The sequence below is a fragment of the Colletotrichum acutatum genome (assembly GCF_030867785.1).
Source record: "Colletotrichum acutatum strain CBS 112980 chromosome Unknown BDZ83scaffold_23, whole genome shotgun sequence".
Classification (NCBI taxonomy): domain Eukaryota; kingdom Fungi; phylum Ascomycota; class Sordariomycetes; order Glomerellales; family Glomerellaceae; genus Colletotrichum; species Colletotrichum acutatum.
In genome coordinates, this window is record NW_026849017.1 from 369,776 (window position 1) to 388,484 (window position 18,709).

Here is an 18,709-nt window from a genome sequence, read left to right on the forward strand (position 1 = left end):
TTTCTTCCCACCATTCGCATCACAACACTCTCGCAAAACAGTGTTTGCAGACGGCGTCGCGACTCGATTCTCTCGACCTTGCGACAGAGTCTTTTCGCTTGTGAGGATGTGAGAGGTTTTACTTCAAGTAGACCTTGTGCAGTTCTCCAACAGAAGCTCAGATTCACCTGGAAGAAAATTTCTAACCTGACAGAGAAAGCGCACACCGCACACGGCACGATGGCATCTTTTTCAGCTCTCCCTTCACCTCAGGCCGCCGCCGGCATCCCCGCTGGAATGGAAAACTTCGTGGTTGGCCTGATTGGTATGGGAGACATGGGGAAGATGTACGCGCAGAGGCTTTCTGCCGCTGGATGGAAGTGAGTAATTGTTCATTCCTCAGCTGGGCCTCTGCGCTATTCGATTCTTCTGGTAAGCGTCTTCTCCCCTTCTGTTCACAACCTCCTTCAACACCACCACATCCCCCCCATTGGTCATGATGACAAGAGCGCATTTGGCTAGAGTATCGCCCAAGGCATTCCCGGGTAACCATTCTGGCCCCGGGTACCGCTGAGGGCCTTCCATGATGATACACCTAGCTACCTTAAACTTTACCTGTCTGAACCTTCACGATCATTCTGTTCTTTTCTACGACTCCCATCTTCGAGAACAGCGAAGCTAACAAAGCTTCTCAGGAATCTGCAAAAGCTTCATGCCCCATTATTGCTATACCATCCGCACAGCCTATGTTGGGTTGGAGAGAAAAGAGGAGGAACAGCACGAAAGGGAAACAGAAAGCTGACATCCCGGGTGTCGGCAGGATCATGGCTTGTGACCAGGAAGAAAAGTACGAGAGCCTGGAAGAAGAGTTCTCTGGAAATGTATGGGAATGCCACCAGACCAGCCCTGCCGCACGCTATCTAGCGTGGGAACCCCTAGGTGTTCAACCCCGGCTGAGCAGTTTCTTGATAGAACAATGTACAAATCTGCCGAAATGGCCACTACGTCTCCCGCGCCAGCGACTATATCATCTACAGCGTTGAAGCTGCCGCCATTGACCGCGTGATCGCTCAGTATGGTCCATGTATGACTTTTGCCCTGTTCCCCATGCCACCTCTGCCCACGATCCCCAGCCTGCCTTCATCTCACGAGAGGCGCATCACCGTCTAACATGATCCTCCAGCGACCAAGCTCGGCGCCATCGTCGGCGGCCAAACCTCCTGCAAGGCCCCCGAGATCACAGCCTTTGAGCGTCACCTCCCAACCGACGTCGAAATCGTCTCCTGCCACTCCCTCCACGGCCCCAACGTCGACCCGCGCAACCAACCCCTCGTCATCATCGGCCACCGCGCGTCCGCCGCCGCCGTCGCCAGAGTCGAGACCGTCCTCTCCGTACTCGGCTCCAAGCACGTCCACCTCACAGCCCTCGAGCACGACCGCATCACCGCCGACACCCAGGCCGTCACCCACGCCGCCTTCCTCTCCATGGGCAAAGCCTGGCACGCAAACACCCAGTTCCCCTGGGAGATGTCGCGCTACGTCGGCGGCGTGGAGAATGTCAAGATCAACATCATGCTGCGCATCTACTCCCAAAAGTGGCACGTCTACGCCGGCCTCGCGATCCTCAACCCCGAGGCCCGCAAGCAAATCTCCCAGTTCGCCCGCTCCGTCACGGACCTGTACAAACTCATGCTCGAAGGCAACGCCGAGGCTCTCCGCGCCCGCGTCCTCGCCGCGAAGGAAAAGGTGTTTGGCCACGACGGCAGCCCAAAGTGGGCGGACCGGCCCCTCCTGAACCCGGACCTTCTCGAGCGCTTCTCCCTCGGGAAAAAGGAGGACCAGACGGAGCCGCAGCGCGCAAACAACCACCTCAGCCTGCTGGCCATGGTGGACTGCTGGGCGCAGCTGGGCATCGTGCCCTACGACCACATGATTTGCTCGACGCCGCTGTTCCGGTTGTGGCTCGGCGTCGCGGAGCACCTCTTCCGCAGCCGCGAGCTGCTCGACGACGCGCTGCGGACGGCGGTGGAGGACCACACGTACCGCTCTGACGATCTCGAGTTCACGTTCGCGGCGAGAGGGTGGGCCGAGTGCGTTTCGCTGGGTCACTTTGAGACGTGGAAGAACCGGTTCGAGACGACGCAGCAGTTCTTCCAGCCTCGGTTCAAGGATGCCGTGGCTGTGGGCAATGCCATGATGAAGGCTGTGCTGGAGAGCACCAAGGATTGATGACGAACGTTTTGTATGTGTGATGGGAATGGAGACAGAGTTCATGAAATATAGTTATGATGGATGATTTTGATTGATTGACAAAGCCTTGGAAGCTTCGCTTGTCCTACACTTGTCTACTGCCCACCTCTCTCTTGGGGTATATGCCGTACCGGAGAACAATGTAGGCCATTCCTATTCGCAACCAGGGTAATTCTTTTTGTGCAATCCAACGCCTTATCAACCAACGCCACTGGTCCCAACACCACTACTCCTCTGACAATGATGACTTCTCAAACCTGAGTGATCAAGTCCGGCTCATGCATCCCCACGCTCTCTTCCAAGACGGCCACACCGTTCGGGACAGTGAGAGGCTGTGCGAGGAAACTCCCCTGCTCTTCCTCCTGTTCCTCCATTTCTGTGGCGTCGTCGCCAAGATGACCACTTACACCGGCCGGAAGACTCGTGGTCGAAGCCGTCGTGTCCAGCCACGAAGAGTCGTCTTCATTAGGTCCGGAAGGCTTCTCGACTTCGGCGGCGAGGTTCGGGGTACCTGGGGATCGGGGCAGATTGGCGTGTGGGAGAAGAAGAGTGTAAGGGGTCACTGGTCGCGGGTCGAGTGACGAGGAGCCACGTATATTGAGCTGCGTTGCCAAGTGGCTCGCTAGCTGAGCATCGCTGATGTATTTGCCCGTATCTGACGATGATGATGCAGAGGACCCGGTTGAGACCTAGAAAGCATATCAGGAATTACCCATAAAACGATGAAACGTATGGTCCTCGCCACCAGCATGGAAGGTTTACTCACCGCTGAAGATGATCGAAGACCAATGTTGGCAAGCAATTGAGAGTTGCATACGGGTCTCTCGCGAAAGAGGTGGAAGCCGTAGCCGGTGGCAGCGGTGGCGGGAATGTTGCCCTTAGCGATACCATCCAGACTGATATACGCTCGGTCTGCTCCTCCGGGGCGACAGTACGAGCAGATCTTGTACTGACACTCATCTTTGGACTTGGGAACCCAAGGAGCGGACATGTTGGTCTCTAGAATGTCGTCCAAATCGTAGGTGCTGGACGAATGCGTGCCATCGTGGCCTTGGTTAGGTGCCGGCTTCGCTCGGAAAGATTCTCGACGAAGGACGTCTCCAAGCTAGATGATAGTAAACGCATCAGCATATGCATGGGGTATTTTGCGTTAGATCAACGTACGTGCTTCCGCTGGTTGAAGATGGTCATGAGTTGGTCGGTCGTGTAGGTGGTCGTGATATCCCTCGGGGGCATCTCCTCGAGAAAGCTGGCAGCATTCCCTGATCGTTTCTCCGGACCGCGGTTCCTTGGCTGAACGGCAGCAACCAGATGCCTACCGATATCGTCAAAGGTAACCTGGAATATCAGTACTATATCCGTATTGCGATGCTGCATAAGCTAACCTCTTCGCCATTGGAGATGCAGTTGCGCAAGATTTCCTCCTGGTCCTGGCTACACCGGTACAGCCATCCGAAGTGCCCGTAGTTACCGCAAGAATCGCATCTGAGGATGTAGCTGTACACTCGAACCATTGTGACGTGTGTGCAAGCGCCGTAGGGACGCGTCAGGCGGTGTGTGGGTTGGGGTGCCATATTGATATCGGACAGCCCAAGTCGCCGCACACGGTTCTTGAGGAGATAGCCGCCCGATGATGAGGATGGGTGTTTAGAAGATACTCCTAGGTGCGGTGGTCATGGAGTAAGGTGTCGTAGGAGGTGAACTTGGCTCTGCACTGTATGCTGAGGCCGAGAGAGAGAGAGCCCATATGAGTGATTGCACATAAGAGGAAGGTACGGCTGCTGGTCATGGTGGGAAGGAGCACCCGAATTATGTACCTTTCATCCCGAACTTCACCATGAGATGCATGAAATAAAAGAAGAGCCAATGAAAATGTAATCATGAGTGTTCGACGAGGTATATGCAAGGCAAGGCAGACACTCTACTCGAAGTTCTACTGCTTCATTGCTAAAAGTGCTTAAGGTCGTGTCTAGGGAATTGTGTTTCTGAGGCCCTGATTTTCATGAAGCCCATGTCTATCTTGAGTTGTGAGACGATCGTGTTGTCTTGCCTCATTACATACTCCTCTACATCGTAGTTCGGTTATTCAATGAGCTTTGTCAAAGCTGTTCTTATATAAGATGGAACATGTTTAATTGTCCTGTGTCTTGATGACAAAGACATCAAATTGAACAACGGTCACTAAGCGCCACATATTTTCGTTTTGAACGAGTCAATTTTCTGTTTGATGCCTCTCACAACTTGCAAGATGAAAAACGTCAAGATCAAGTTTGAAATCAATGCTGATCCGTATGCCGGCCATGGCATCGTGAGTTTAACGCCGACTATCTGGCACGTGGTTGAGGATGAAGGTGCGACACACACGTCGACTAAATGAGTACGCGGTGATCAGACCTATGATTGAAATAGTTGATCGGCATCTTCACTGTACTTTTTAGTCAATGGATGCGTTGGTGCGTACTTATGACCATGCCGATTCCATGTCGATCATGAGCACAAGTGAGCGAGGACCGTTTATGGTTGTACAACCTAGATTCAGTAGACAGTCTTGAAACGGTCTCTACGTCTATATGCCCAAGGTCCGTCTTTAATCGAGGTAAGCAGGGCCTTGGAGGTAAAGCGTGATGGAAAAGACACAGCTTGACATGGCTCATCTGATAATACCGGCACAGACCGAGGATGTTTGACGAAACCTATGTACCGGATGCTGTAAACACACTCTATCCAGATTTTGAGATGCAAAGCGTGGCATCGGGATTAGAAGAAAAATCGTTCGGATGACTTTCGGACGAGCTGGGAGGGCAGAGCATGAGGCTTCGTCATTAAACTAGCTGAAGTGAGGGGACGACTGGAAGGGGTCAACCCGGCATTGCGGTAAGATGGTCGGCAGGTGCAGACAAACAAACAGAGTTGGACTTCCTCCCACTCGGTTGGGATAAGGTAATAGCGTAAAGTGCGTGAGTGCATGAGAGGGATGAGCTGGCGTGCGACGTGCATCTGTCTATTCGGTGCCGCCCGTCATTCTCTGGGCCGCTGCCGTCCATCCCCCTCCTCTCAAGACTCATGGACCAAGGTGGAAAAAAAACAGACCTCGGGCCATTGGTAGAGAGCAGCCAATGAGACGTCCTTTCTGAATACACCCCTGCAGCTCCGTCCAGCTCTAGCCCGTCATGCAACATCCCGGTTGTGTTGCGCGGAGGAGGACGAATGAGCATTTCGCAGCAGCGAAGCTCTGGTCCAGCGTCGGCACCACCCCCATCAATTCAGTCAATTTCCCCCCCAGCCCGAGGCCTGTCTTTGTCGTGCTTGTCTGCCTCTAGTGGAAGTCTGCCGTGCCCAGGTCGTATCCGTACGCCCCCAAGGCCCCAGCTGTGTCAACCTCCTCGACCACACACATCAACAACCCACTCCGTCGCTCTCTCTCTCTCTCTCTATCGCTGCCGCCCAACCTCCCCTCCTAACGACGGCTCAGACGCTCTCTTCACGTCCTGCGATCTCGAAGTAAAGTTGGTATGTTGCCCTCATTTCTTCACCTCCTCCCGACTTGTTCGTGTCAATTGTAAATTGAGGGTCTCCAGTGAGCCAAGCTCCAGTCGCGCGCTATCAACCAATCGCACCTGGGTCGGTCGGCAGAGCGACGCGGTAAACAAATCATTGGCCCCCGGCGCTGCCACTCCCTCCCACTCTGGAGCCGCAATTCAATTGACGAACACCCCCCGGAAAATCCATCGCAAACACCCTCAAAGACGGGCCTCCCAAGCTGATACTCCTCCCTTCACCGCAGTTTCCCCCGCGATTTTCTCGATTACGTTAGCGATACCCCGGAAGCTTTAGCCCACCATGTCGGTCAAGTTCGAGAAGGACACGATAAAGAAGGGTGTCGAGGAGGTCAAGAAGGGCCTCATCGGTGAACCTCTGCCCGGTACCAGCGGCAAGCACCCCATCTCCGAGGCCATCGGCACCGCCATCACCGGCGGTAAGAAAAATGCGGGATCCAAGGGCTATCTTGCGGTTCGTCCTCCAATACCTCCACTCCATTCCGTCATGTACGGGCGACACGATAGAATCACTCGCTCGCTGCACCATGGTCGGGAATATGGATATACCAGGCGGAAATGCTGACGCTGTGCAATCCAGGCCTACATCAAGCAGCTCGAGCAGAACCCTCTGCGCACGAAGATGCTCACTGCCGGTACTCTCGCCGGTGCTCAGGAGCTGATCGCATCCTTCCTTGCCAAGGATCGCAACAAGCATGGCAACTACTTCACCTCGCGTGTACCCAAGATGGCTGCCTACGGCGCGCTTGTCAGCGCGCCCCTCGGCCACTTCCTCATCTGGGCCCTGCAGAAGACCTTTGCTGGCCGCACCAGCTTGCGCGCCAAGATCCTGCAGATTATTGTCAGCAACTTGATTGTGAGTGGCATGACTTAGCGAGAGCCGTCTCTGGTGTGCGTGCTGACCCATAATCCGCAGATTGCGCCCATCCAAAACTCCATCTACCTCACCGCGATGGCCCTCATTGCCGGTGCCAAGACGTACCACCAGGTCCGCGCGACCGTCAAGGTTGGCTTCTGGAAGGTCATGAAGGTCAGCTGGGTCACTTCCCCGCTCTGCTTGGCCTTTGCTCAGAAGTTCCTCCCTGATCAACTCTGGGTGCCCTTCTTCAACCTGGTGTCTTTCATCATCGGCACCTACATCAACACCATCACCAAGAAGAAGCGTCTCGCTGCCCTGCGCAAGAAGCACTTCGGTGACGGCCGCTCTCCCTCCATGGGAGGCCGCCCTGAGGACTACCCCGGCCCCAAGGACTACCCCGGCCCGATGGGAGGTCCTAACCCCCCTTACTAAACGACTCTTCTATGGTGAGATGGTTGAGAGATGACAGCAAAATAACGCCCAGTTGATGAGAAATCTGGTAACATCTAATACGAAAACGATATCAGTCCTTTGGGGCGGATTTCTGGAGTTGAGGGGCGTGGAGGCAGTGTGAAGATACGCGAGCTGGGAGCAAGCGGCTTGGATGGACCGCAAACGACCGCCGAATATCCCTGTACAATTTGCTTGCTTCAAATGTTGCTATCATGTTATATGTCCCATGTGTCGGTAGATAGGTTCAAATGCGCTTGGATTTTAAGTTCAGTATGCTTGGTATTCCTGCCCGAGGCCCATGTTCCTAGATCTATATGCTGCATGATACTTGTTGATACTGTATCATGTTCTCGTGATGGATTCTCTTACTCTGTAAGGGACTCTGAATACGATTGCCCATGACCGACCTGCGTATTCGAGACGTATTCCTGCTGGGGATCAACCTGAGGTACGATTTCATCCGATACCTCGACGCCACAACAGAAGCCCCTATAGGTCCCGTCAATTCCATTCCCGTCACCAGCCAGGAGGCGCCCGTCTAGGTCGACGGGTCAGGTCAAACTGGCTGGGTGGTGGAGTGGTTTGAGGTCAACATTCAATCATACGCCAACCAGCCTACTCGACGACAGGCTTAGCGAGTACCCGAGTTCGAATCCCAGCATGAGCACCAAGAGACGTAGCCACACCGGTGGCGAACTCTGTTTTTGTGCTTTCTACCTCGGTAGGTGGCGGGCACCACCTGCGTTGCTGATACCGGACGGAATGAGTCATTTTCTGTAGGTTTCTGTGTTGCTTTGCCGGTTGATCGCCTTCTTCACTCCCCTGCCGTCGCCTCGCCAGTGTCGACCATGAAGCCAGGGCTCCAGTACTCCCATTCGGGACACTGCCTGTCCACCCACAACATACCCTCGCCAAGAAGATCCTCCAAGGCAGTCTGGGCTCGTGCCCTCGGCCATCGAAGATTAACCATTAGCATCGAGATGCTCACATATCCCAGCACTTGCACGGCCTCCAACACCGCGCTCTGATCCGTGTTGAGCTCCTTGGGTACACTCCGGATGTACGACTTGCTTCCGACCTTGATGACACTATGCGAGCTACCCAACGGCTTCAAGGTACCAACGGCTCTCAGCACATCGTCCTCCGTCACCTCGCTCGCGCCCTCCATGCGACCCTTCATGATGCGCTCCCGAACCTCGCGTACGCCGATCAACCCGCCGTTCTCGTCGCGCGTCGCGCTGCAGACCTCCACAACGCGCACCGCCAGCTCAAAGTAGAAGTCGTTGACCGAGCGGCCGAGCAGCTGCGCCCATATTGACGACGACCCACCCCGCCCGAGGACGATGAAGAGGACGCGAGCGGGTCGACGCCGATGGCGGAACACATGCGGGCGAACTGGGCGCGGAAGGACGGATTTGAGCGGATGTCTTTTGCGTGGGTCTGCGCGAATTGTTGGAGGAGGGAGCGGAAGACGGAGAGCTGGGTCTCGAGGGCTTGGGAGTTGGTGGTGCGGAGGTTGGAGCCGTGGGATGCGTATTGCGCCGACGTGATGCGGGAGCGGTCGAAGGCCGCGAGGCCGACGCCCTTGCGCGACATTCTTTGCGGTGTTCGTTTGTCGAATCGGATCGAGTGTGTAGAATGACCGTGTGTGTAGGAGGGTGATGGAGGATGACATTCGGCCGGGGATATGTCACTGTAGTCGCGGAAGAAGGTGGAGGTTACGAATAGAGGGGCGTTCGGTGGTCTTGGTGGATGCCCGTATCGGAAGGTTATCGAAGCCGATGAGTGACATGCGGTTTCCCGGCGGACACTCCGCTCTCAACCTCGAAAGATGACATAATCTTTGAGAGATGACCAGAGATTCTCCACTAATCCGTTTTTATCCCAAAGCTGCCCGCGGACTCGGCTGTGCCATGGGGGGCCCACTAAGCGACTTTCCACAATGAAGGATCGATTCCACATCACGTGCTTCACCCTCCCCACCCGGAGAATCACCGGCCGCACCAGCCACTAAACGGGCCCAAACCCCCAGCAGAAAGGGCACAACCCTTACTGAAATCCAACTCGCAAAATTTCGGTCTGAGTCTGTCTCCCAAAGCACCATAGACGCCTGCCTCACGATCGCGTTGCGAATTTCCTCACAGTCCCCCCTCCATCCCGCAGCAACCATGTCGTCCACCCAGACCGTCCAGTGCTTCGGCAAGAAGAGAACCGCCACCGCCGTTGCCCAGTGCAAGGTACGATACCGATAAATTCCTCCCCGAAGAAAGAGAGAGCTCCGATTCAAGATTTGGCGAAGGAGAGGCGACGATGTTTAGGATACTTGGAAAATATGGAAGGCTGACTGTATTTTGCGATTAGGCTGGCAAGGGCCTCGTCAAGGTCAACGGCAAGCCCCTCTCGCTTGTCCAGCCTGAGATCCTCCGCTTCAAGGTACGAATTTTCATCCCGCGCGAAACTCCGTTGAAGACTTGGTCGGCAAGAGATGGGAATCTGGAATGGAACCCATGGCATTGAGGGAAGGGATGCATGGGGCGAGCGCTACGATGCTACGCTCTGTCCACGGACCCAAGGAGTTGTGCGCAACGTAGCGCTTACCCTTTGCTTGCCAATTCGCGAAATCGGTTCGAGCAAGACAAGCGACCAGGGTCTATGCGAGAAACCCGCATATCGAACTCTCATGAGCCCGAACGAGAAAGAAACTAACCCGTCTCCCGCACCACAGGTCTACGAGCCTCTCCTCGTCCTTGGCCTCGACAAGTTCGCCAACATCGACATCCGCGTCCGCGTCACCGGTGGTGGTCACACTTCCCAGATCTACGCCATCCGTCAGGCCATTGCCAAGTCTGTCGTCGCCTACTACCAGAAGTTCGTCGACGAGCACTCCAAGAACATGCTCAAGCAGGCCCTCGTCCAGTTCGACCGTACCCTCCTCGTCGCCGACAACCGCCGGTGCGAGCCCAAGAAGTTCGGTGGTAAGGGTGCCCGCTCCAGATTCCAGAAGTCTTACCGTTAAACGGTACTTTTTCTGTTTTCTGAGAGAAGGTGTGGAACAGCCTGGGGAAATTGGGGGAATTTATGCGGCAGTCAACAAAAAACCTTGGGAAGGAAACTGTCGTGGTTTCCCGGGTCCGGTCAGCTTTTGGTGTTTCCCGCGAAAAATTTGGCAGTTACTGTTTTACGGGGGAGTCAAACGTGGATCAAAAGGATCTGGTTCCGTTCCTCACCCTTTCTCGTTCGTCTTTTAAAGGAAACAAAGACTTTCGAAAAGGGACGGACGACCAGAGAAAGCATTCGATTTCCGGGTCGATGCACATTGCATGGCATGCCTCGCGGTATCGCTGCTTGGCTTGGTTTGTAAAGGGTCAGGCAGGCAAATGAAACATTGAAACTTCATGACACGGCGTTCTGGGCTCGAGCTATGCGTGTGCCGTGTTTCTTTTTAATTTCACTTCCTTCTAATCCTCCTTTCGTTGCACTCTATGGTATGGCTGGGAACGGTTATGTCCACCACGCAAGGGTATGATGGTCCTCCAACGATGACATTCAACAACATCCCTACGTGTCCATTATGCCCCTCGATGCCAGTCGTGTCTATTTGGTGTTCTACGCTCTTTGAGAACTCGCGGGCCACCTTCCTCAGCTTCGCTCTTCTGCCTCATACTCATTCGGAATGAGTCGTAAAGTGTCCTCTTATACCACGACCTTCTTTGCGCACATCCCACTTCACACAGGTGAACTAGAGCATGCGTCGGCCAAAACCATTACCTATACGTTTCAATCCGACCTCCTGTCTTTATGCCTATCAAGATCTGGCACCTGTCTTAAGCCCGGCGGCCCTCTCTTCTCACTTCTCCAGCATCTCCCGGATGTGCTAGTCACAGCCCTCGGGCGGTTCAATCTGGGAACAAAGCCAAGCTCATGTCTATCTGTCTATTCGCCTCCAGCCACGGCTCGGTCTCTGACTCCTTCGCGTGAGTCAACTTCTGACCCATGTCATCTCCTTAGTCACATCTGTCCGCCAAGGTTGCGCAACCACTGGCGATACATATACACCCGCATACGATGGAAACAAGTGGATAGTCAGTCACCAGTCACATAAAAATAGCATCTTCCAAGGCTCTCGTCGTCAGGAACAAAAGGGAATGATCAGTGGGAGGCTTGAACTCCCGGCCTTGGCATTACTCAATATCTCTGATGAAATATTAGTACCACGCTCTAACCAACTGAGCTAACCGACCAGCTGATTTGTTGAATACCACTGGGCTTGAAGCCCTAGAGGAAGGGTATCGTGAGAGTGGCCCCACCTTGGAGACAAGGGTGGTGGTGGTTTGCGTGAAAATGGGGGGCTTTGGTCCACTGAGAGCATCGGGTAGACGCTCGCGGCCTTTACAGTCAAGTGACTACTTGTAAGATGTGGAGATTGCGTGTTTGGTTTTGAATTTTACATCATAGGGACTGCCTCTTGGTATGGTTGCGATGTTGAGACGGGTGTTTTGGTGTGGCTTACATGCCTCAAGTGCGCCTGAAGCTCACAAGCGTTTTTTGCCTTTGATTGACAAGCCAGATTGTCGCAAGGCCATTGACGTCTGAGCGGTTATAATCTCACTTCCTTAGAAAATTTCTGGACTATAAAAGTCTATCTATTACAGACAGCAATAATGTGTTCTTCATGATCCCATGAAGCTCACTGTGAGGCATGACACCTTGTAAAGTAAATCAATAAACTTTTCCCAAGGAAGAGTCAGCATTGGCTGACCACACTGCAACTTAGAACAAAAGACAAGATGAATGTTTGGGAAACCATACCTCGTTTGTCTATTCCATGCCCCTCAGCAAGTCGATCTCCGACAGTTGAAAATACCGAATATTGCGGCCATGTTACTCATACTCTTTTCGAATACATCTCTTTGACAATCCGACCATGCTCTTAGAACACAAAGTCGGATCTATTCCCCAAATCGAGCCCGCCCGAGCCACCATGCACCTGCGTCTCATACACCACGTGGGTCAACAAATTGAGTCACCACCAATCACCATTTCCGACCCATTCGCACCATGACCAGCATGACACCAATTCTTCGAAGACCCGCGCATCTCAGACCCGCCCTCTAGGGCTTGAAACAACGCACAACAAGCCGGCTACATACAAGACCAACTTAGTCACTGAGCTCGCCTTCCTCCGCAACAACAACCCAACAGCTCAATTCGAGCTAATCCCCGATGGCACAATTGGCTAGCGCGTCAGACTGTTAATCTGGAGGTTGGTGGTTCGAGCCCACCTCGGGGAGATGTAGTGGTTAAAATCCACTTGGGAACATTTTCTTTTGTAGTCTTTACCTGTTTGAAAGTGATGATTGCGTTGCCTTGTCGCTACATACTTGCTTGTCTGCCATTGTTATTGTTCGTTTCAAACTTTTGTAAGCCTCAACCGCCCCAAAGTTTGAAAGGCCCTGAGCTGACTTGGCGTTGGAGAAGTTAGACTTTTATGCCTGGTCACAAGGATTGGACCGAGATTGAATCACGGCAAAGTAATGATTTACGGCAACATAAACGCACATTCTCGAATACTGGTGTAAGCAATGATGTTCTCATGCCATTGTGACCTTCACCGTGGGATCCGACATCAGAACGAGCCAGACGCCTGTGACCCGTAGCCCGCGTCCTCCACCCAACCTATTTGCTCGGCTCATTCTCAACCTTGAGCACAAGGTAGCAGGATCTCGATCTTGCTAACAGCGGAGAAACTTGTAGAACATGTTCCAGCAATGTTCAACCCTCGTGTTCTAATCGTGACCGGCCGGGTTGCCTCTTGCTCCAGATATTTGTCGAGATGGGTCCACAGGATCGTGTCTGTCAGCCATGATGCGCTGGAACATAATAGTTGCGGCGTTTGGAGACATCTCGAGGCCGGTCTGATCGATTCTTTCGGCTACTCTGCTTTGGTGATGCATGTAAGGAGGCGGCGGCACGGTGTGATCGATATCCTGTCCATCGATGATGTGCTTCCGGAGTCGTCGGCAGCGATGCGCACATCGTGAATATTGAGAGTCTCTCGGTCTGAGCACAAGGCTCTTCCCTCACGAAGATGGGAGATCGCCTCGTCACGTTGCATAGACCAGTGGTTCTGGTGACTTTCCAGTTCGGCGTCTTCAGGACCGAGTAGAACAGCTTGCCCAATGTCCGAAGTCACTCTATAACTGTTTACCAACTGTGTGTGGCATCGCGGAAGGTTAGCTCAAAAGACACAATTCGTTAGTCACGAGGCGACAACGAAGGCGTTGACGACTTACACGGGGCTCTTCGTTGCGAGGATGAAGCTTTGGACGCAAGAAGGGCATTTTCGCCCAGACTTCTGTCGGACCTGGCCGATCTTACTGGTTGACGAGAGGGTATCTTGGTGAATCTTCCTGGCCTGGCAATTCGCTGTGCGACGAGCAGTAATAAGCCCAGGGAAACGTAGGCGTAGATTGTCAGAAATAAGATGGAGCGGCTGAAGGTCCGGCCTTCGTAATCGGTAAACAGTGCTTCCGACATCTTTCATTGAAAGTCATTGATGCAAGACCGAAAGAGCTAATTTCCTTCGATCTACAGCTTCTTTCTGGAACCTTATATAACCGTCTGTGGGCAGGTTTACTGAGTCTTCTGTTGTCAGGTCGACAACATCCAATAATCATTGGGGCGCATCTTGCGCCAGTCCGGCCGATTCTCCCAGTAACCCCGCCGATCTCAGTGTCATCAGGTCAAACAGGTGGTCGGTTTGCTGCAAGTTGAAGGGGCCGGGCGATTGTCGTGACCACCTCGCAGTGCGCGGCCACCGAGGAGGAAATCCCATCTCAGTGAGGCTTTGCAGGCCACAGCAGACAGCAATAGAGCTGTATCGGCTCCCACATCGGCCGGGAAACACGCAGTATCCGCGTTCCAAGATTTCGGTGTCATCATAGGTGGCGTTGAGGGTCAAAATAGTCTCGGCGTGTGATAGCAGTAGACGTTTTCCCGTCAGATTGAATGAATGCTTTCATGTGCTGGGCGACGGAAGAGCAGCTCTGGCAAGCTTCGAGCGAACGGATACAAAATGAGCATGCCTGTATAGACCACAACCGGAAGATGATTATTTGATCATGGATTCCATACTCAAGGGTTCACCAAGGCTGATGCGCCATTCAGGTTACTCATAACTTGCATCTCCTCAGTCCTGAAGGGCCGAGGATCCAGATTAGATGTCAAGTCTAAATTTATATGACTGAGAAATTTAGATCAACTTGAGCTCTAAAGTTCCGACCAGTAAGTTCAGGCTGATATAGGGCAGCCGTTGAAGAGACCACATCCGACGGCTCGCTTCATCCAACTCGCAGTCTCCCGAGACGTCGGCCCCGATAGACCCACTTTCGGGTTGGACATAGGTCCCTTCAATGGCCGGACCGTGGACGGTAGGAGAGAAGTCGACTAATACCACTAGGCTGATTTACACCCATTGTTCGGGTCAAGTCCATTTCTCATCATGATCGAAAATAGATGGGTGGCTCCACAGATTAATGAAAGGCTCTCGACACTTCGAGCTTGCCTCTCCGGGTTAGTGGTCACCTCACTGTTGGCTTCTCGGACCTTGCCCCGAATGGATGTAAACAGTCCGCGTGGTAAATACATACAAAAAGTCCACTCAACCACAGAAGAAACGGTCAAGGGTTTGGTCATAGTTCGAGTTGCACTTCGGAGGGGACTGCCCGCTTGAATTATTCGCCTCTCTGGGGCTCGATTTCTAAGCGACGTTGACGCTTGTTACGTCGGTGGAACAAAGGAAACGAGCCTGGACGCTGTAGTATCAATGATGCGTGGAAGCGAAGTGGTAGCCCACGAAAAGTCCTTTGTTGATCCTGTGGCCTTGTGGGGATTCTAGTTCGCCGGCTAAGGAGGGATGATGATTTTGTCTTGCTCAGGAAAACCCGGGAATCTGGAGCTGCGTGGCTGCCTCGCCTAAGTGTTTTCTCGGATGCTGAACCAGAAACGGAAAGTCACTGGCTGGTCTAATTGTCTAGATAAGCCACGCCATGTGTTCATTGACTTTGGATCGATTTATTTGCATGTCTTCTCATTGCCAAAAGGTACCGGCGAGACTGATTAACGGCAACATGAAGAAAAGTTGCATTTTACAACGCTTCCTCAGGTCTTGGTCAGGTCGTACAGGAATGTGGAACGGAACGATCAAACTGTCCCAGAATCCTGGGGTTTTTAGCTCAGGCAGTAAGACATTTAGTTCTCTATTGGTATTCTGCACATTTCACACCGGACCATGGTCGTACACGGACCACAAGATGTCACATCGCGGGATCAGCTCGTGTGACATCGTGGGATTTTGAGATCCAAAGTTATGCCCAATCCTGCGATTGTCATCCGAGCCATCCAATGAACCGCCGAAGTATTGCCAGTCTGACAACATTGATCCAACCAACATCAAGTCCCTAATGCATCTTTATTCACATGCCAAGTTAGACCAAGACCGCGAACGGCATTCCTCAAGTGAGCAGACATTCCCAGCTTGACGCAAACGTCAAGTTGCCCCTGAGAACCTGCACAGCCAAGGCCTAGCTCACCTTTGGCTGCATGCTAGCCACGCCGATCTCCCATCCAGAGCGTCCGAGCTCTATGCCCTAGGAAGCAGCCTTGGCTTCCCCTAGCGGCATCCATTGAGCACGACCATCCAATCTCGAGCTGTGATATCCTTGCCAGGCTCACGATGGTCTCAGCCGCGGCGCCCTCTCTGGCATCTGCTAGTGAAAGAGACAAACCAATATGAACTGACGCGCATTTACCGAGTAAACTAGTTGTGACACTGTCGACACACCTCCCGAAAACGCGAGGTCTAGCGTATCGCGTACCACTGCCCGGGAGACCCTTCATTGCCTGCCGTGCCTGCCGGCTGCAGGGAGCTGGTGCAACGCTCTGATGTCCCAAGAGGAGGGCAGCCACTTCCTCGAGGTGGGAGCCCTTGGGAACTGCCTAGCTAAGAACTAGTTTAGTGTCTTTGCTAGAAAGGCGGAATGACAGCCGTAGGGCCAACTTCCCGTGGTAAGACGTCTACACTACGGTTCGTCCATGCTACCTTTCTCTCCCCTCATATCCCCACGTTTGTCAACACCATCGCCAAGACCGCTTTCCTGGACCCCTCGTCAAAGTTTTGAGTATCTGAGCAACCTCTGCGGCTTCAGATTCCGACGACAATTCGCGGACAACCCTGCTTGGGCACGAGAGGCTTGCAGGACATCATCATCGTCCATCCAAAGTCGCTCCCTTTACGATGTCTGCTATCCGTCTATTCTTCCTGCTCGCTTGCTTTCTGGGCCTTGGAAGTTTCGTTGCCGCGTCAGATATCTCGTATCAGGGCATCCCCAGCTGCGCTGTAAGCCTATTTCCCACCGATATCCCTTACCCATGGAACGTGCTGACAGATACAGATCAAATGTATCTTCCAGGAGATCGGCCATTCGTCCTGCCCCTTAACGGATCAAAAATGCATGTGTAACGATAACGTTTTGGCGGGATACGTGCAGGTATGTGTCGAGGCAAATTGCACTGTCATGGAGATGCTCGGTAGGTCACAGAGCCAGGTTCCCTTAGTGAAGATGTTAAGGCTCATCGAATATCTACAGCGGCACGCAATTCGTCATTGGCTGCCTGTGGTGTTGCCCCTACTCAGCAAGATACCGTCATGGCGTGGTTCAGGGCGGTTCTATTTGCCCTACCAACCTTTTTCATCATCGTGCGAATGGTGAACAAGTTTTTAAAGCTGTCGCCTTGGGGTTGGGACGACACAACCATCGTCATCGCCTATGTATGTTATTCATAAATCCACCCTCTCTCATGCCCTCGACGAGTTTCCCTGACAATCGCAAAGGCCGTACTAGCAGCTTTCCTGCCAGCAGCATATCTAGGTAAAGCTCGGATTCCGACTATTGAAATGTCTCCTTTAACGTCTTCGTATAGCCGAACAGACTGGTGCAGGGAGAGATATATGGGCACTATCAGAAGACCAAATTACTGATTTTCTTTTGGTAAGGCCGCATCATCAATGCATCTCTGCCTGATTACCTCAAGGAGAAAAACTGACTGTGACTAGCTATTTATCATATTCGGTATGCTATATATGACCTGTCTAGCCTTTATCAAGGCCTCGATCATATTTCTATACCTTCGAATCTTCCCCGACGAAACCTTCCGCCGAATACTTTGGTGTACTCAGCTGTTCAACCTTCTTCTTTGGATCGCTTTCATCGCCGGTACCTTCGGCTCTTGTCAGCCCTTGCACTTCTTCTGGCATGGATGGAAAAGAGATATGGAGGGCAAATGCTTCAACTTGAACGCCTTTGCCATGTGCCATGGCGCATTGAACGTGGCTCTGGATGCCTGGATGCTTGTACTTCCTGCAACTCAAGTCTATTCGCTGAGGATGCAGCGCAAACAGAAGCTGGGTGTGATGTTGATGTTCAGCGTAGGAGTATTGTGAGTACGACGAAACTGACATGCGAGAATGTTGCTGACTGAGAGTTCAAAGTCTCACTGCCGTTAGTGCCTATCGAATCAAGGCCCTTCTCATCTTTGCGACATCATACAACGTCACAGGCAAGTCCGAATCAAGAGACTCACCATCAGCTATGCACAGAACTGACAGCAACCGTAGCCGACTCATTTCAGAGCTCTCTCTGGTCCAACATCGAGCTATGTGTTGGCATCTTCGTGTCTTGCCTTCCGAGCACACGTCAGGTCTGGAGGAAACTTTTCCCCAAGATCCTCGAAGTAACACACCTGTCTTCGAGATCAGCTAGAATGTCTCGATCAGCAAAGGGTTCACAATCTGCCAGCCAAGCCTCACGATCGGCAGCGGACCCCAATGACCGACCGCGACTCGTGTCCTACGAGGAGTCCTCGATAGCGCATCTAGTCGGAGACTTCAACGATATCGACCTCAACAACCTCAGCGATGCGAGCCCGATGGAAACGGATCCTCCGAAGACGCCTAAAAACAATGTCGTGTTACAGAAGGATCCTGTATCAGGAAGCTCAAGAAGTAGTGATGGAGTCATGAGCCAGAAGGGTTGGGATAAATGAAACTCATTAAGAGTTTGAGGACGATTGTTCAATACGAGGCGTATCTTTCACCTCAGCGACGCCTCGATATTTACGCCAACCTACGATCGACTCGGAGACGTATGAGGTTGTCACATCGCAAATTGCTCTTCTTGTATCGCCATGCGACTTGAGGACACAAAGAAATTCAATGAAAGGCTTCCCTGGCGGGCTGAGGGTACTGTCGAGAGAAAACAGTTTCAAACACGAAGTGGGGACCTGTCGCCGAGATTCTGCGGGAGGCTGAAGGGTTGTTTGGGAATACTCAGCACACCCAGAGCGAACTGCCTGGAACCTCCATCAGATGAGGAGGGGCTTGATTGAACCGAGTCTCAATCTTCCTTCGTAACACGGAAGCCCAATAGAGATACCACCATACTTGCATATCCATATTAAACAACTAGAACTAGTCAATAAACTGCCAAAGATAGGCGATCGTCTTCAGCCAAGCGAAAACAAACAGGATGTATTTATACGAGTTAATGAGGCG

The 18,709-nt window shown here is 52.8% G+C and overlaps 7 protein-coding genes and 2 non-coding genes across 9 annotated transcripts; 5 read left to right on the forward strand and 4 right to left on the reverse strand.

The window, feature by feature from the left end:
• Positions 1 to 20: 20 nt before the first annotated feature.
• Positions 21 to 2,558, forward strand: BDZ83DRAFT_666344 (prephenate dehydrogenase). The gene is made up of 4 exons (XM_060511093.1): positions 21 to 359; positions 800 to 860; positions 952 to 1,063; positions 1,163 to 2,558. The coding sequence occupies exons 1-4, from the start codon at positions 220 to 222 to the stop codon at positions 2,206 to 2,208; spliced, it is 1,359 nt and encodes a 452-aa protein (XP_060367684.1). The 5' UTR covers positions 21 to 219; the 3' UTR covers positions 2,209 to 2,558.
• On the reverse strand, positions 2,481 to 3,743 carry BDZ83DRAFT_749926 (uncharacterized protein; the record flags this gene model as incomplete). Its single annotated transcript, XM_060513843.1, has 4 exons — positions 2,481 to 2,918; positions 2,996 to 3,334; positions 3,394 to 3,567; positions 3,615 to 3,743. 4 exons carry the CDS (start codon positions 3,741 to 3,743, stop codon positions 2,481 to 2,483), a joined length of 1,080 nt encoding a protein of 359 aa, XP_060367685.1.
• A 2,326-nt stretch (positions 3,744 to 6,069) lies between these two features.
• BDZ83DRAFT_717694 (Mpv17/PMP22 family protein) lies at positions 6,070 to 7,077 on the forward strand (the record flags this gene model as incomplete). Its single annotated transcript, XM_060511976.1, has 3 exons — positions 6,070 to 6,240; positions 6,367 to 6,642; positions 6,703 to 7,077. The coding sequence occupies 3 exons, from the start codon at positions 6,070 to 6,072 to the stop codon at positions 7,075 to 7,077; spliced, it is 822 nt and encodes a 273-aa protein (XP_060367686.1).
• Positions 7,078 to 7,912: 835 nt separating this feature from the next.
• BDZ83DRAFT_749928 (EAP30/Vps36 family protein) lies at positions 7,913 to 8,694 on the reverse strand (the record flags this gene model as incomplete). The annotated part of the gene is made up of 2 exons (XM_060513844.1): positions 7,913 to 8,401; positions 8,428 to 8,694. 2 exons carry the CDS (start codon positions 8,692 to 8,694, stop codon positions 7,913 to 7,915), a joined length of 756 nt encoding a protein of 251 aa, XP_060367687.1.
• Positions 8,695 to 9,266: 572 nt separating this feature from the next.
• Positions 9,267 to 10,114, forward strand: BDZ83DRAFT_572256 (ribosomal protein S9/S16; the record flags this gene model as incomplete). The annotated part of the gene is made up of 3 exons (XM_060504485.1): positions 9,267 to 9,335; positions 9,460 to 9,531; positions 9,824 to 10,114. 3 exons carry the CDS (start codon positions 9,267 to 9,269, stop codon positions 10,112 to 10,114), a joined length of 432 nt encoding a protein of 143 aa, XP_060367688.1.
• A 1,130-nt stretch (positions 10,115 to 11,244) lies between these two features.
• Positions 11,245 to 11,339, reverse strand: BDZ83DRAFT_t91. The gene has a single exon. It is a non-coding gene; the product is annotated as a tRNA-Ile (tRNA).
• Positions 11,340 to 12,315: 976 nt separating this feature from the next.
• Positions 12,316 to 12,389, forward strand: BDZ83DRAFT_t89. The gene has a single exon. It is a non-coding gene; the product is annotated as a tRNA-Asn (tRNA).
• An 857-nt stretch (positions 12,390 to 13,246) lies between these two features.
• On the reverse strand, positions 13,247 to 13,676 carry BDZ83DRAFT_198220 (uncharacterized protein). The gene has a single exon (XM_060501642.1). It carries the CDS (start codon positions 13,633 to 13,635, stop codon positions 13,354 to 13,356), a length of 282 nt encoding a protein of 93 aa, XP_060367689.1. The 5' UTR covers positions 13,636 to 13,676; the 3' UTR covers positions 13,247 to 13,353.
• Positions 13,677 to 16,195: 2,519 nt separating this feature from the next.
• On the forward strand, positions 16,196 to 18,587 carry BDZ83DRAFT_198258 (CFEM domain-containing protein). Its single transcript, XM_060501643.1, has 8 exons — positions 16,196 to 16,495; positions 16,551 to 16,686; positions 16,746 to 16,927; positions 16,991 to 17,027; positions 17,080 to 17,147; positions 17,213 to 17,595; positions 17,648 to 17,715; positions 17,774 to 18,587. Exons 1-8 carry the CDS (start codon positions 16,394 to 16,396, stop codon positions 18,199 to 18,201), a joined length of 1,404 nt encoding a protein of 467 aa, XP_060367690.1. The 5' UTR covers positions 16,196 to 16,393; the 3' UTR covers positions 18,202 to 18,587.
• The last annotated feature ends 122 nt before the right edge of the window (positions 18,588 to 18,709 follow it).

Bases quoted from the DNA above. Each gene is read 5' to 3' on its own strand.
- BDZ83DRAFT_198220 (XM_060501642.1), bottom strand. From the start codon at position 13,635: ATGTCGGAAGCACTGTTTACCGATTACGAAGGCCGGACCTTCAGCCGC.
- BDZ83DRAFT_198258 (XM_060501643.1), top strand. From the start codon at position 16,394: ATGTCTGCTATCCGTCTATTCTTCCTGCTCGCTTGCTTTCTGGGCCTT. The intron at 17,028-17,079 runs GTAAAGCTCGGA...GTCTTCGTATAG, and splicing joins CCTGCCAGCAGCATATCTAG to CCGAACAGACTGGTGCAGGG. The intron at 17,596-17,647 runs GTGAGTACGACG...GAGAGTTCAAAG, and splicing joins ATGTTCAGCGTAGGAGTATT to TCTCACTGCCGTTAGTGCCT.
- BDZ83DRAFT_666344 (XM_060511093.1), top strand. From the start codon at position 220: ATGGCATCTTTTTCAGCTCTCCCTTCACCTCAGGCCGCCGCCGGCATC. The intron at 861-951 runs GTATGGGAATGC...GTTTCTTGATAG, and splicing joins AAGAAGAGTTCTCTGGAAAT to AACAATGTACAAATCTGCCG. The intron at 1,064-1,162 runs GTATGACTTTTG...ATGATCCTCCAG, and splicing joins GATCGCTCAGTATGGTCCAT to CGACCAAGCTCGGCGCCATC.